Source organism: Varroa destructor, unplaced genomic scaffold, assembly GCF_002443255.2.
Source record: "Varroa destructor unplaced genomic scaffold, Vdes_3.0 BEIS01000006.1, whole genome shotgun sequence".
Taxonomy (NCBI): Eukaryota; Metazoa; Arthropoda; class Arachnida; order Mesostigmata; family Varroidae; genus Varroa; species Varroa destructor.
This window is the reverse complement of record NW_019211459.1, coordinates 11,689,136-11,704,238: the sequence shown is the minus strand read 5'-3', so window position 1 is coordinate 11,704,238 and position 15,103 is coordinate 11,689,136. Positions and strand designations below refer to the sequence as shown.

At 46.4% G+C, this 15,103-nt stretch overlaps 1 protein-coding gene across 5 annotated transcripts in view; it reads left to right on the top strand.

Annotated features, from left to right (window-relative positions):
• The window catches only part of gro (TLE family member transcriptional corepressor groucho), a 113,117-nt gene that overhangs the window by 66,145 nt on the left and 31,869 nt on the right, over positions 1-15,103 (top strand). For 3 of the 5 annotated variants that reach the window (XM_086993760.1, XM_022812431.2, XM_022812433.2), the window contains one exon: positions 5,944-5,958. In XM_086993760.1, the coding sequence (XP_086849886.1) occupies positions 5,944-5,958 (15 nt within the window). Of the gene's footprint in view, positions 1-5,943; positions 5,986-15,103 lie in introns of all 5 variants that reach the window. The other 2 variants (XM_022812430.2, XM_022812432.2) reach the window with 1 other exon arrangement.

The window sequence follows — 15,103 nt, the reverse complement described above, 5'->3', positions numbered from 1 at the left end:
TAACTCGTACTGCTGCAGTCATTGCTACTGGTAAGGTTGCTGCTGTTTTTTCAGGAAAGTCCTGACTACTTTTACCGTTATACTATGAGCTATTCTAATATTACACCTATTAAACACTATATACGCCATCTGATGTTTTCCTTTTAAGCGACGGGTCTCTATGTGTTTGTAATTTGGCATCTACCACCTCCCTGTCTTCGCTTTTGAACGATTTGGACTTCTCTATTGTGCGTCAACACTATAATGAGAACGCGTATATATATCAAAAACACCTTCTCTCCCGTATTTAACCACACAGCACACGTAAATTGCTATGTAAATCACCTACAAATGAATAGATACGGTCGGCCGTCGGGACGATCGACGCAATGAGCGGCCTTAAAACACCTATATATTACACAAATCGTACCTAAATGTTCACAAACGCACTGGCAGCTCGTAAAGAAAACAACTCATTTGACATCATCACTATGGTCATTACTACTGCTGCTGCCGCTGTTACAGCTACTCAATAATAAAAAACAAAAGATAAACATAAAATTGTTAACAGAATAATCTACTCCCCTTTTGCCCCCGCCACTCTCTCATCATCATCTTCTTCAGGTCCTAGCTTTCTCGTTTCGTTTCATAATACAACTATTCTCTTTTGTCTAACTAGCTCGTCCTTTTCTTTGTCTGTCGGTCTATGTGCCCATTAGCCCCCCTCTTAATTCTGGCGGTCTGGCGTCAGCAGAAGGCGCTTATTGTTGTCACTATCGACGTAACTGCCGGTCGACACGTAATCACATTGTATTGTTGTTGCTGTTATTGACGTTCTCATTCGTGTCGCCAATCGTTTTGCTATTGCCCCTGCTGCGGTTGGCGTCGTTATTGTTGTTGGCATAATGTTTGTTATGCGCTGGCCACAGTGTCGCGACCAAGCGGACTGGCTAGTTTTTGGTCGACAACGGCGAAAGAAAGCGACTCGATCGAAGCTCTGTTACCGCTGCTGCCATCCCCGCAAACCGCAGTGGGGGCAAGCTGCTGCTGCCGCAGCGCCAACGACGCTCAGAGGCGTTTAAGCTGAGCAACAAATTGCCACAGTTGGAGCCATAGTAGCGATCTGGCTCGCAGAGAGGGTACCGATCGATTGGATGATCGTTGCTCTTCGTGTTGATCGTCGAAGCTGTCGTTGCTCGAGTCTCATCTAGGACAGGATGAGGTGGCAGTACAAACTCGTTTCGTTGCTATTTGCTATTGGTGGCCTGTTAGTTTCGGCTGCTGTTTGCTGTTTACGACTAGTTCAGCCCTTCAGCTGTCCCGTGGCGTCTTCTCGGCATTGAGTCAACGGCGGACGGCGTTCTTCTCCTTGTGTCTGCCGCTGCTATCGCTCATATCTATCGTATTATTGTACTATCAGTCATAGCGCTGACTTTTATTGCTGGCCGTATCAAATCCGCTCGTTTAACCTCTTTGGCTCAGGTTCTTTCATTGCTACAGCAATGGAACAAAGCGAGGCAGAACTCTGCGCGGTGTCACAGGATACTGCAAAATGACAACCGCAGCAGTTATACCCCTGATCAGAGCAGAACGGTTATACTAACACACAGTAACAATAAGGACTACTTATGTGCACTGGTGATGACACCATTGCCAACATGCATCTATAGACGTGGAGAGTCACCAATGCAATAAGCTTCTCATTCCTGTTCAGAGCAACTCCATCATGTACTGCCGGTACTCTTCCGTTTCTTGTACAGTCGGACTGATCTTCTGCGACTGTTTTCATGCTTCGTCAGAGCCACTATTGCTTTCTGCTGTTTTTGTTGGTTTGGCTGTAGCAGCGACCGGCATTGGCATGAGCACAGCGCAGACGTGAGCTCGAAGACGCTGCAACTCGACTGCCGACTGTTGCTATTATTGCCATGACGGCTCTGGCGTTTCCTGTAACAATGCGATCGTTTCATTTGGTCGTGTCTGTATCGGCCGTGTGCGGCCTTGCGTCTTATGTCGACCGCTCGGCTACTGAAACTGTTCCCTGGTATTTTTGAGCCGGTACAACTAAAGCGATAGCAGAAACATCGCCAGTAGAACAATCTGCCGATACCTTATAGATATATGGTCATTGCACTGTGGCGCCGACAACAACAGCCACAGCGGTAGCAACGGTAACAGCAGGAACAACAATGGGACGCTTCAGGGCAGCTTTTTTCGGAGGACATTCTAATTGCTGCTAATTGCTTCGTTTTCCTCATGCCGCCACATTTCTTCCACCTTTCATCAGAGTATAGCGTTGTAACAGCACAGCCACGATCGATATTCGTACTGTTTCTTTTCGTACATATCGCTGCTAGTGAATACACCAATAAACATTTAGCAATAGCAACGGACGGTTCAAGCCTTGATTTTTATTTCACTCCGGAGAATCTCTGACGCATCGTCGGTTTTGCAGTCTATTGCTTAAACACAGCACTGAGTAAATGTTTATTACCATTATCATCATGAAAATAGCTGATCGTCACGTAATTAAAAAGGTTGTTGCATGAAGTGGCGATCTGATCATCGCCTGACGATTAAAAAAAAGTGCCAATGGCCGGACTAGGAGAGAGTGTATCCGTGTGTTCATTTGGGTTGCATGCGACAACTCGAATATAGACAGGGTCGGCGCGCCGCCAAACGCCTATCTTTTTTTTCTATCGATTTTGGTCCATTATGTAACGTGTACGTGGCCAGCAGTAAATTTATAAACTGAAGTAGAATTGTGTTTCGCTTGTGTTGTTTACTTTTACACTCGCGCTCGTCTTGGTCGAAGGAGAGCCATCTTCGACCATAGGTAACCCCTTATCATCCTGCTGCGACCCGAGCAGTGTTTTATTACTGGTGCTTCTAATCCCCGGTCTTACCCGTTCCCCTTGATATCAACGCGTGAATCAGCGATCGAACCAATATTGAAAATCCGACGTGCCAATTTCCGCTTGCCTCTCTTCATTTCCAACATTGGATTGCCCCACTATTTACTTTTCGCTCGTTCCTACATAGCTCCTCTCACGACCCCCTGGATTACTCCTACACAACTTTGTATTTTTCTTCTCTTGTCGTTCCCATATCTGCCATTATTTTTCGATGCAGACGATAAAAATGACGTCGACGTTTGTTCTCTGACGTATCATCGTCGCTCCTACATCGTCCACGCAAACTACTGAAGGTGCCTCCGTTCGTTGTGGCCTTCACTGTCCCGAAAAATCTGTTTCTAATCCCCTCTGCTCCCCGAGCTTCTTTTCTCACTTATTGTGCGCTCGCCGTTGACAATTCCATTTGTCACTCCGACACAACCACAGCCGACCATGGATGCGATGCAATGATCTAATCGGACAATTGGTGGAAGTAGTTGTTTTTGGGAACAGCAACCAGTTTACAGGTCTGCTGTTTTATTAATCCTAAGAAGCGCCAAAGAGGTGCTCCAGAAGCAAACCAGGGGCAAAAAAAGGACAGAGGACGAATTCCCATTTGCAGAGAAACAGGTTAACTCGATTAGAAGCAGTTTTGGTCGAACTATTTTAGGTAACGGACCCTTTGCGGCACTGCGTTAGGGTTAGCCAATGCTCTAAGGTGGTGCAAGTTAGGCCTATTGTGCCTGTGTGTCGTTCGTTACTCCGCCTGCCTGCGCCACATCCGGGTCGTTGAGATCATACAGGCAGAAATAGCAAACTAGTCGGACACAGAAAGCGAAACGAAATCAGGCCTCGGCGTCAGTGTCTGCCCTCGTAAACGGTTTTTCTATTGCTAGCGAAAGGTCGCAATCCAGACAGAAAGGCGGACTAGTCAAACGAAAAGAAACTGGAGAAAGCGATGCTGGCAGTATTGTTGGGCTTGATGGCGTCCCAGTATAACGGACAGCGGTAAACGATATGTTCATGTACGGCCAGTCTCTCCCAAGAGACGACGGCAACAGCAGTAGCATCGGTGCTAACAAGCAAACGATTTCCCGCTGCTGTTTTCTGCGCCACCACCATTGCCTTTACGTTGCTAAGCAAGAGCGGTACAGAAATCTCTTCAGCCATTGGCTGGCCTCCTTGTTGTCGTGGTTGTTGTTGTTGCTGCCCCTGACGTTATCCATTGCTAGCGACCTTTCCTTACGACGCTCGTAACTTCCCCATGCAGTCCTTATTTTTGTTCTTTCCGTCTACCTGCCCTAGGTTAGGTACTGCTAAAACCAACCACGACAACAAGAACTCAACAATGAGTTGAGTTGTTGTCGTTGCTACCAACCACTCTCCTTGCTGCTGCTGTTGCGCTCTACTGCCCTTTCAGAGGGCTTCGTCGTTCGTTTTTTTCTCTTTATGAAGGACCCGGGTGTCGTTGGTGTGCTCATGGCTCTGGCGCTGGTCCTGTCGGTCAACATCTACAAGAAGTACGGTGGAGAAAGAGGCAGGAGCTGTCAGTACAGCGGGCAGCAGGCCCTGGTAGCGGTCGTAGTAGATGCAATAGTGGCAAACCGGCAGCACGAAGTGGACTTCAGTGGCTCGTTGAACAAAAGAAGGCAACGCAGAGAGGCCGGCCGATACCAACCCGTCCCGCCCCTCGACTCTGCCTCTTGTTCAACGATACTGCCAACAGAGAATGACGCTTCCCAACCGGCGCTTAGCAACGGACAACACCAAATGGGGCAGCTTTTACTTGGACTTTGAGAGGAGCAAAAAGTTTTTTCAAAAAAGAAAGTCTTGTCTGGATGGGATACTGGGGGGTGAGGGCCCGTCGAGGTCGAAAAGTGAAACGCAATTACGTATGCAAGATACCAACATTTTTGTTACTACTGTAGGGAACTGTAGGGAACAACGCCGAGCTAAAAAGCTAAAAACTCGGATAACTCAAATCGTCGTAGATAGATGAAATCGTAGACTTTCCGTGGTGACAGCAGTAACAGCAATGGCAGAAGCGGATGCGGTAGGCCGACTAGCAGCAAATAGATGAACTAGCGGGCGTGAAAAAGACCGTTAACAAGTAAAGGGGCAAAATCAGAAGAACTACATGCGGGTAGCAGCTTAACGAGTGCCGAGCTTTCGGCGACTCGCCCTCGCAGACCTCTGCCAGACTACGCCCTTACTAAATGTTTTCCAGATGATAACTTTAGAAGAGGCGGCGCGAGGACCACCCCTTCGTAAATCCCGAGGGAACTTGAGGGTTAACCGGGGGTAATGCAGAAGTGGCTATTACGAGTAGCGAGGTTAGTGGAAAGGCCGAAAATGCAGGCAGAACAAACTATTAACTTCCGCCACTGCTAGTGCCGCTAATATTTTAATGGAAGCAATGGAGAAACGAGCGGTCCGTATTGTTATCATTATCGGGATCATCGTTATTGTAGTGTGACGCAGTAAATTCGTCGACTGCGATAGGTTAGCTTCGTTTAGGTGCATCAGGGCACCATCAATTGCGCATGTTCAGGGCTACCGTGCGTACCAGAGGAATAGGTGTTGCGAGAGGTGGCTAGAGAGAGAAGCACGGAAGCTGAGAATAGATTAGTAGAACAGATAGATTAGATCAAACTATTCCATATGTCTCCCAGGGTTTAGTAAATCGAAAATAGGAGGTAGCAATTTCGACAAAAATAACGTAAATTTATTATATTTAATAAGGTGATTTATCTTTGTTGGTATGAACCTAATCTATTACGCTTCCAATTGACGCATATTATTATTAATTAGCAATAAATTGCTAGCATTGTTGCTACTTAGCTGAGTTCGTGTGTAAATGCTGTTAGACTTTATCTCTGATTTTCCGTGAATGCTATAATCGTTTATTATACAATATACTTTAATTGACTTGGATACGGTAATTTACTACTGGTGCCGAAGAGAATGCATATACATACGACGTTATATAAGAAGAGAATGTTCTTTATATATTTTTTCTATTTATCGATCGTATGTTCATTGAAAACTAACACTCGTCTCTTTTTTGTTACAGACGGCGAAGAAAAAGGTAATGCCTTCATCAGGAATTGACAAGGTGAAGTGTCCACTTTGACGAAGAGTTTGACCACGCACCTTCTTTTTTTTCTATCTTGTCTGCTGGATGCTTTCCTTTGACTTTAGTTTTTCTTCCACAAATTTCTACAACAATAGACGAACTGCAGGGTTTCTGCAAACACCATTATGACCATCGCCATCTTCGACTGATCAAACAGATCAGATCAGATCGGATTGTGTTATTGTTTGTCAGCGCTCATGGTTTTCGTTCACTGTTCACAACTTTATGCGTGACGGTGAGCGCCAGCCATCGCGCTGTTATTTTCGCACTCAAAAAACGTATCCCGCTAATCTAACCACTACCTCTGCTTTACGCTAAAGCTGAGCTACACTTCAATACGCTGAATCTACAATATCATAGATTATAAAGTAGCGATGATTGGCCGTTGTACCGCTAGCAGATCTGACCGTAGTTCAGGCTACGATTCCCGCTTGTTTTTTTTTTTTCGCTGGCATCACCAGCGCAACGACCGGCAGAAGTTCTATGGCCATCGCTTTTGATTTTCGCTGCCGCTGGATGCCTGATCTCGAGTGTGTGTGCGTTCGTATTCCTGTTCCTGTTCGACGATGAATTTGTTTGTCTCGGAACAAATCTCAACATCGTTTTTACCGCCGACCACACCACGCTACCTATGGTGCCATGTATGTATAGTTGAAGTCGCGGCTACTATTGCCAGTCACAGTAGCAGTTATCGCGCACAGGCGCGCTAGCAATAGACAACTACAAATGGACACTCGAACCGCAGGAGTCGCAGCAGTGGCTAAATCAAAAAAAGACACGAAAACAACCTGCATTTTGATCATCGTACTGCCTCGACCGCCATCATCGTCGTCTTCGATGAGTAATCTACGTCCACTCACTGATTTGATCGAACAAAAACCGGCTAATAAAATATCAATCTGTGTGAACGACTCGCCCTTATGACGTAGTAGAGAGCTCCGACAAGCACAGTCCTACTTGCCTTGTGCTTTTTCCCTTCCCTCCACCTCAGCCGCTCCGACCTCTCCGCCCTCCGACCCCTCCCCTTCCCCATCCCCCCTTTTGAATTGCCATTGGCAACTGTCTATCTACATTTTGTTGTTGTTGTTGTTGTTGCTGCTGCTGCTGTTGTTCTTGTTGTTGCTGTTGCTGTTGTTTTGTTCCTACTACGCTAGAAATAGCGAGCCGCTGCCAACAGCTTGAGTATTACGTATTTACATCCGCTACGTTATGTAGCTATATTGATTTACTGATGTCCCATTTAGCGCGAATCATCATGTCACTGAAAGAAGTAGGTAGAAACACGAAAACAACGTTGGCTACAATCATAGAAGCTGGACGAACGTCTCTTTTTACCGAATTCACGACCACTTTGTCTTCCACTGTTATTACGACTTCGTGCCGGTAGCAACTTTCTAATATGTTTATTGTGATACCTTTTTTGACTTCTATCTGGCGTGTGGTTGGTCCGCCGTCCGGCTTGTTGTCAAGTTGTTTTCCATTCTGTCGCCCCCTCTCGGCAAAACCCAGTCCTCGTTTGTCATCTCACTTTGCTGATCTCTATTACGGCGGCGAAACGTTTTTTTTCTTTTCACCACTACCGAAGCTCTTACTGTTGTACCACAATTTCTCACATCAAAACCATGGTTACGTCCATTGTAGGAAGTACTTATATGGCAATCGAATCGGCGACAATAAGACTTTGCGATGATTTGCTATGACGGCACGAATCCAACGACCTGTTGTAGCGAACTGTCAACCAAATTGACGGTATCACCTGCAACAAGACTTGGCCATCTGATTGTTAACCGCTCAAATCAGATTTTCTATTTCTCGGTTTGTTTCCTTCTGGGGCTCAACAACGAAATCGATGTTTAGCATTGAACATCACTTGATCCGAAGTCTACTTTCCCGTTTAGTTCCATTGGTTCCGGCACCGAATACACCAATTTGTTTGATGAGTATTACTCTTGTTCACGACATATACGGTGTAATAGTTACTCTCTATCTCACTGCTAGCTCATAGCCTACAAGCTGGCGTTGCTTGCTTGATCAGCGGCAGTTTTTTTTTTAATTCAGATCAGTTTTGATTCGATCATTTGCTAATTTACCTGACCGCCGCTACTGTTGCTGTTGATGCAATTCGTCTCTGTTAATGGCTACAGACCCGTTCCGTTTGTAACGGGTGGATCGGCAGGTGGGCTGTGGAATTTCTAATGTACAGCAGCTGATAGCTGGCAGCAGAATTACATGACAGAAGTTCGGTGTAGCCTATTTGCTCGACGTGGTGCTTCCCGCACCGCAACGCCTGCATGAGAAGGGAGAACAGAGAAAGGGGGGTAAAAGGACAAGCGAGGATCGAAGGGGGTGACGACAGGGCAGAATAGAGCAAGAGGAGAAAAAAAAAACGTTGTTGGACGTAGTGGAGGACCCTGTCACGAAAGTCGCCATTGAAGTTGATGTCCCTCTTCTACTAACAGCAAATGCTGTTAAGAAAAACGCGCCAAATAATAATTCGAAGTCAACGAAATCAGCGCTGAAGTAAAAACAGAAAATCAAGCACGGAGTAAAAAAAAAACAGTCGAAGATAAAAAGTAGATATAGAGGATTTTTTTTTACTGCACTTTTTGAAGCCGGTGTCGGGATTGTCAACTCTCACTTACTTTTTGGCCATTTCTTGCTTTGTTCCCTCACATTTAACGTTTTTGTCCTACCTTTCCCATTCGCAACACCCCCTACCGCCCATATAGTGAATTGTCGCACGGATCCGCTCCCGAAGGGTTTTCCTTCTATGCTGCACAGTCTTCTGACCTGCAGAGTCATCGATTCGTGCATCGAACTGATTCCTTCGAACGTTATTGCATAGGCAATTTTCATTCCATAAAACCAGTTCAATCGATGAGCTCTGTACAGGTGGTGTCACGCTGGTTATGTCGTCACCAACAGCCGGCTGCATCTCTATCTTCGATCGGTGCACAGCTATTTCTTCTGTCCTTTAAACTTAACCACAGAACTACTTACCGTAAATGCCACCCCGCCGCACAACAGTAGGAAATCGTTGACTACGAATCGCTGGTGTGTGCATTATACTACACTTTAGTACCACCATCAAAAACGCAACAGAGTAGGCGATGACTAGTGAGTCGCCTAGTTCGGCCATCTCCTTCCTGTTTGCCCTTCGAGCACCCATAAAATGATAATTTTTTCTCGTGAAAAGTACAAGACGCGGGGAAAAGCATACAAGACGCGTTATACCTCTGTCCGGTCCCTGGGTCTCTGATAATATAATGTCGCGGTGATAGCGTACTAGATTTTTCGCCACAATGCTAGCGCAATCTTGTGACAGTGCGGGCAGATACAAGGTGACGTTCGGCGGCAATTTAGCTGTTGTAGGTAAAAACGACTGAAAGCGGAATTCGAATCTAACGTTGGAGAAGCTTCCCGCACACAACTATAGAAATCTCTTAAACACAGTCTCTTTTGTACAATACGATTATGTAATACGCATTCATTGTTTTTCTTGAGGCCCAAGCAAGCCGCACGGAATTCGACCAAATGAGCGAACAGCTTAAATAGACGGTAGACAAGTCGCAGACAAAGACCACTACGACTCACGATAGTAACAGCTATTGTATTTGAGGAGAAAAGTTTCATAAGTTCCTGTTGGACGTCGAAGTTTCGTCGTGCCGACTCCTCTCCCAGTCATTCTTCAACTGACTTCAATCGTCCTCAGAGCCGTTGACCGCTTCACGTAACTCTTGTTTTTTTTTTTCTGGGATACATTCTAGCTGTTTCCTACAGAAAATCGTTTCGTAACAGACGTCCCTAGCTAGTAGTTGTTCAGTTAGTGATAACATAGATCTGTTAGGTCAGTTAGTTTTGTTATTAACAGGGAAATCGTTGTCGAAGCTAGCGTCATTGCTGTAGCCCACTGCCGTTGTTGTCAACGCGTCGTCTTTTTCGCCTATTTGCGCGTCAACATCTGGGTCCAACCGAGATATTGCGTTTGCAAAATGCAAGACGCCACGGCAACTCTACAGAACGATTTTTTCTGCTGGAAAAATTATTCTACTCTAGAAAGGTTATTCACGAGACCAGACGACCACAATCGTACCAGCTACAATACCAACAATAAGAGATAATAATATACTCTACCTTAAACGTAAAGTGATTCTCCGTGAACTCCGATACTCTATGGACAGTCACTCAGTGCGTCTGCTAGGCGGACTGAAATATTTAGAAGGAATCAGGGCCAAGCGGGGGTTAGATTCTGGAAGATAGTTCGGTTGTCTGTATCTGCTCGTTCACTGCCACACAGCGTTGGGTGCACTCGTATTTTCGTAGTGGGTATCTCCTCAATTCTGCGTTCGCTGGTCGCTTTTTGGATTTTCGTTTTTGTCATCATCAGCGTTTTCTCTTTACTTGAGCCTTTCTTTTTTCTTCTACTTACTTTTTCCTCATTTTCTCTGTTCTCGTTCGTTTGCTGTTGCTACGATTCGCTCAAATCGCCACTCGGACGCTGTGAGAATACCACCGCAACAGGGAATGCTGACTGCTAGAAGAAGCAACGGCACGAGCAGCAGCATCAGTCATTTCTCTTTCTGCTTTTTTTTTTCGACGTCGCTGTGTTCTGCCCGATTTGACCGATCTTCGCTTGTTCACCCGTCTGGATTTTCCTATGCCTTCAGAGCACGTTCCCCGTGATCCGAGTCGTCTCTAGCGCATCAATTGACTATGGTGAAGTGGCTGCAATGACAGCAGCAGCAGCAGTCTGAAGGCCTCTTGCTGCTCGTCTTCGTTCGTTCTTGTTGTTGTTGCGTTCGTCTCTCAGGCCACTTCACGCTGTTAGTGTGTTGTGATGCTATCAACATGACGACAATGGCTGTTACTGCCACGGTGTACTTATTAGCGATGCTGACGACGTCAACAATAACAAGAGCAACGACAACAACAAGAAAAACAGTTCTGTCGTCATCAACAATAACAACTGTATAATGGCGACGAGAAGTACCACTGTCAGGCGGGCAGGCGATCGAGCGAACGGGCGGAAGGAGTCTCCGAATTGTTGTTACGGCTGTTGTTGCTGCTGTTGTTTGTTACAGCAAAAATTGCAGCAGCAGCAGCAGCAGCAGCCCCAGCAGTTGTTGTATGCAGTAGCGGCAAAGGTAGATGTCAATGCAACAAGACGCTGACTCTGTCGCCACCGCAGCATTATTTCGTCGCTGCTTATTTTCCCTTCGTTTGTTTCCTGTTCCGTCTTGTTCATTTAGTCGCTCACTCTCTCGCTCATTTGCCGGCTGCTTAGCTAGCTCGCTCAACTTCAATCTACCCGAGTCATCCCTATCCCTTCATTTCCTACGTTGTTTACTTTTCCTTAACTGTTTTGCTTCTGCCCCTTCCCTTCTTCTTGTTTTTTTGGTTTTTTTCACGACAACTCGTTGCGCGCTCATATTGGTCGCCATCACGAAACGCCAACCAGTGCTGCCTTTCGATGCTGTTTATTGTTGTTGTTGTCGTCGTCGACAACATTGGCGTTGTTGTCCTTACCCCTGCTGTCGGCACCGGCGTGTCAATCGTTCGCTTCTGCCTTGAATTGCGTTGCGGTTGTTGTCACTTGCCTTCTTCGTTGTCGAAATTGTCGTCGTCGGCGCCATAGTTCATCGTTACGGCCGTTGCCACTGTGCATCGAAGCGATCGCCGCTGCTACTGTCTACATTAAGGTACACATTGTAGATAGGCCAAAAGGCCGGCCGGCAAATCGGCTGGTTTGCTGGCAGCGAGGAACAGAAGATAGACGGACGAACCGAAAGGCTCTAGAGTAGAGCGAAGACAGAACATCGGCTCGCGTCGTTTCGCCGCATGCTGCTAATACTGTGACTGCTGCTACCGCTGCACTTTATGGCAGCCACGTCCCCGTTGCTTGTGTCTGCCACCGCGAGCAAGGCAGCGGCCGTCGTCGTCGCCCCCCAAAACTGGGCGATTCGACCCCCACCAGTAACGTCACCGCACGAATACATCTACACAGAAAAAAGCGCAAGAGTGAAACACTCAGTTACTGTTTGATGTATGCGCTGCAGTGGAGGTGGCGGCAACCGTACCAGTCGTAGTTGTATCAATAGCAGAATTTGCGTTGTAGGTTTGGCGCGCTTCCTTTATGGCTGCTGCCGTTTGTATCGCTTGTTACCGCCTATATTCGCGCTGCGTCCAGTAGTAAACTTCGCTAGAGTTGTGTTATCACTTAATCAGTGGCTAGCGAATTATCCGCTCTGTATCTGCCTTTGCTTGAGAGAGGGGGATAGAAAGAAAGGGACCTCTGCACGTTTGATAATAGCGCGCACCATCGTGCGCTCTTCTGGTTGGCGATGCTGCTGCCGCAGCAGCAGCAGCTGATGATGTCACTGCCATTGTCTGTTGTTGCTCTACGAATGTGTCTGAGCCTCTACAGGCGCTCCGATACATCTCAAGTGTAGTGCTCTGTTTTACATTGATAGTGATGATCGATCGGTGCGGTTCTTTTACCAGCTCACTCCTCCCGTCTCTGTCTACTGGAGTCAGTGAGCCCAGGAATCAGCCAAAAGTTCAAAGCGTTGAGTCTGGTCTGTTTAAAGAACGTGCTTCGAGAGGACTGTGTAGTTGGCTGGATTGCGTATCGTTGATTTGCCACGGATGCCGCTGCTGCTATCCGGTTGCCAAAGTAACACGCTCCATACAGCGTGTTGCTGCGTCAAGCTGCAGAATACGATGGCTGGGTGATTGGGTTGCTCGATGGGCCTGTCAGCCTGGTCGTGACCAGTGGCTGAAGCGTCAATTCATCTCGATTTACGTTTGTCTATGCGCAGGATCGTCTATTCCCGGCAAAAATATGTACACGGTCCGTGCATTATGGGGGAGACTTAGAGCTGGAAGAGACAGCAAAGCCATGACTTTTCATCAAGGCTTCATATATATATATATATACAATAGGTCGAATCGAACAGCAGCAAAACACTAACGGGAGGAGGCCAGCCAGTGAACAGCGAGAGCTACATCGATATAAACAGCAGTATTGTTTATATCGATAGTGTTCGTTGTTGCTCTTCACTTCGTTGATGATTAGACACGAAAGGTCTGCCGATGAGAAAGGGAACGTGTCGTTCCGCATCAGCGTAGACGCGATGATATCTATCGCTCTAATCATTGTCGCCACTATAATCGTCAATGTAGCGTTCTGCTGTGTAGCAGCCGACCGAACGTCCTCTTTTTTTCTTCTTTGACGTTAGTTAGTGTCAGAGCGGAGAGAGCTGAGATCGTCGAGTGGCGTCCGGTGACGGCTCACACTCTGTGGACGATCGAGGATGATAACCGCTTTACTGCCGGCTGTAGATGGCGTCACCGTGTCGTTTCGTACTCATCGTTGTGTCCTTCGTGGCGGTTAAATGATAACTTGTATACAAAACGAGTAGACAAACGGAAGCTTTTACATACTACTAACATGCACATATAAATCAAAAAGTAGTAAATAAAAAAGCACAAGTGGTTCTATCTACTACGGTAGACCACTCACGGCTCGCCACGTAGCCTTCACGGTCAGTTGAAATGGCATGTTGCGGATACACGTGCACACTCAGCTAGACGTCTCCGTAATCGCTTTATTGAATATAGCGACGACGCGACATAAATGGTTTTCATTTTTCATCGGTAATCAACTGACAAAACGCGAGTGGCCGGTTACAGAGTTTGCGCGCTTGCAGCCATGCGAAGGCTCTAAATAATACAATGAGAACCGTTGCAATACAACTTGGTACAATAGGGGCGGTGGACCAGGGTGCATCGGTGGTAACAGCAAAATGGCATTACACAGAGATGCCCAAAACAGGCCATTATGAGCCCACATGACCCTAGTATCAATCTCGACATTGATGCCGACCGGATTGCATAAATATTTCTTCACAGTGGAACCGAAGATTGGTGAGTGGACGATTATCGACAGCTACATCGTTGAAGCATCTGACCCGCAAAAGCCGTATATCTGACCGCCATAACAATGACAACAATGGATTGCTTGATACTTTCCAGAAACTGTACACCTCAGAGTTGTCTCTTGGGGACATGCTAAATAACGGTTTGTCAGTTGTGGTCATAACACCATATTGTGTTATAACTGTGGTTAGAGTTTATCGTGAGTGTAAATGTTTAGTAATATTTGCCTATGTAACTGAGTGCGCGGTATTCACTATGCCCTTCATGTACTCATGTGCTCAAAAATATTTCTATACAACAACGTCCCAAACCGTTGCTGCAGCCACCCTCGATAGAATGAATGTACGCTAGCACTGCCATTGCTAATGGCACATGCTGCCATTTTTTTTCGGGGCTCGTGCAATTTATGAATATATATATATATATATATATAGTAGTAGTTTACCTTTTCATTGGCAAGCTGTCTCTGGCGATGAGCATAACTTAGAGCAACGTCATGATGTAGGAAGCCTCATAGCGTATTTTGGCCTGAGTGTTATTGTCGTGTCTTTGAACAGTTCAAGGTTACGGCCTATCGGCCTTTATCAGGTTAGTTCTCGGGTGCTTCGAACGAGCTCGTTGTTCGTTATACTTTCTAGATATCAAGTCAAATTGAGCTTTCTTTAATGCGCGTTCTTTAGATGATTTTCCCAGGTTTATTTTCTCGGTCTTTTTTACCTTAGATCTATTTAGAGCCCTCTAGTCACCCCCCAGTTCGCTACCGCTAACAACTAGCTCTGACATCGTTCTTCGGTCAGCATTGCTCGCCAGCATCGTCAGCGCCATCAGTAGAAGCGGCGGTTCAAGCTGCCAGAGAAGTTGTTTTTCCCGTTTCTAGTACATAGGTGCTCTTCGTAAGTATTAACGAGCCGTTGAAGCTGATGTTATTTTCATCCAGATATATACTCGTATCCACATCTCGAATATACAGTGAAACATCAAAAGCGTCCAATCAGAACCCTCTATCGGCTGTTGTCTAGCCAGCTACTAGCTAATATGGCAACTGAGTCGAGACGCTGTGTTTGCCCGCGTCACTGCTTTGGCCACTGGTTTTTGTGGCTAAGCAGCCGACGACCACTGCATGATAGCGACCGGTGCCTGGCGTATCCTCACTCGTAGG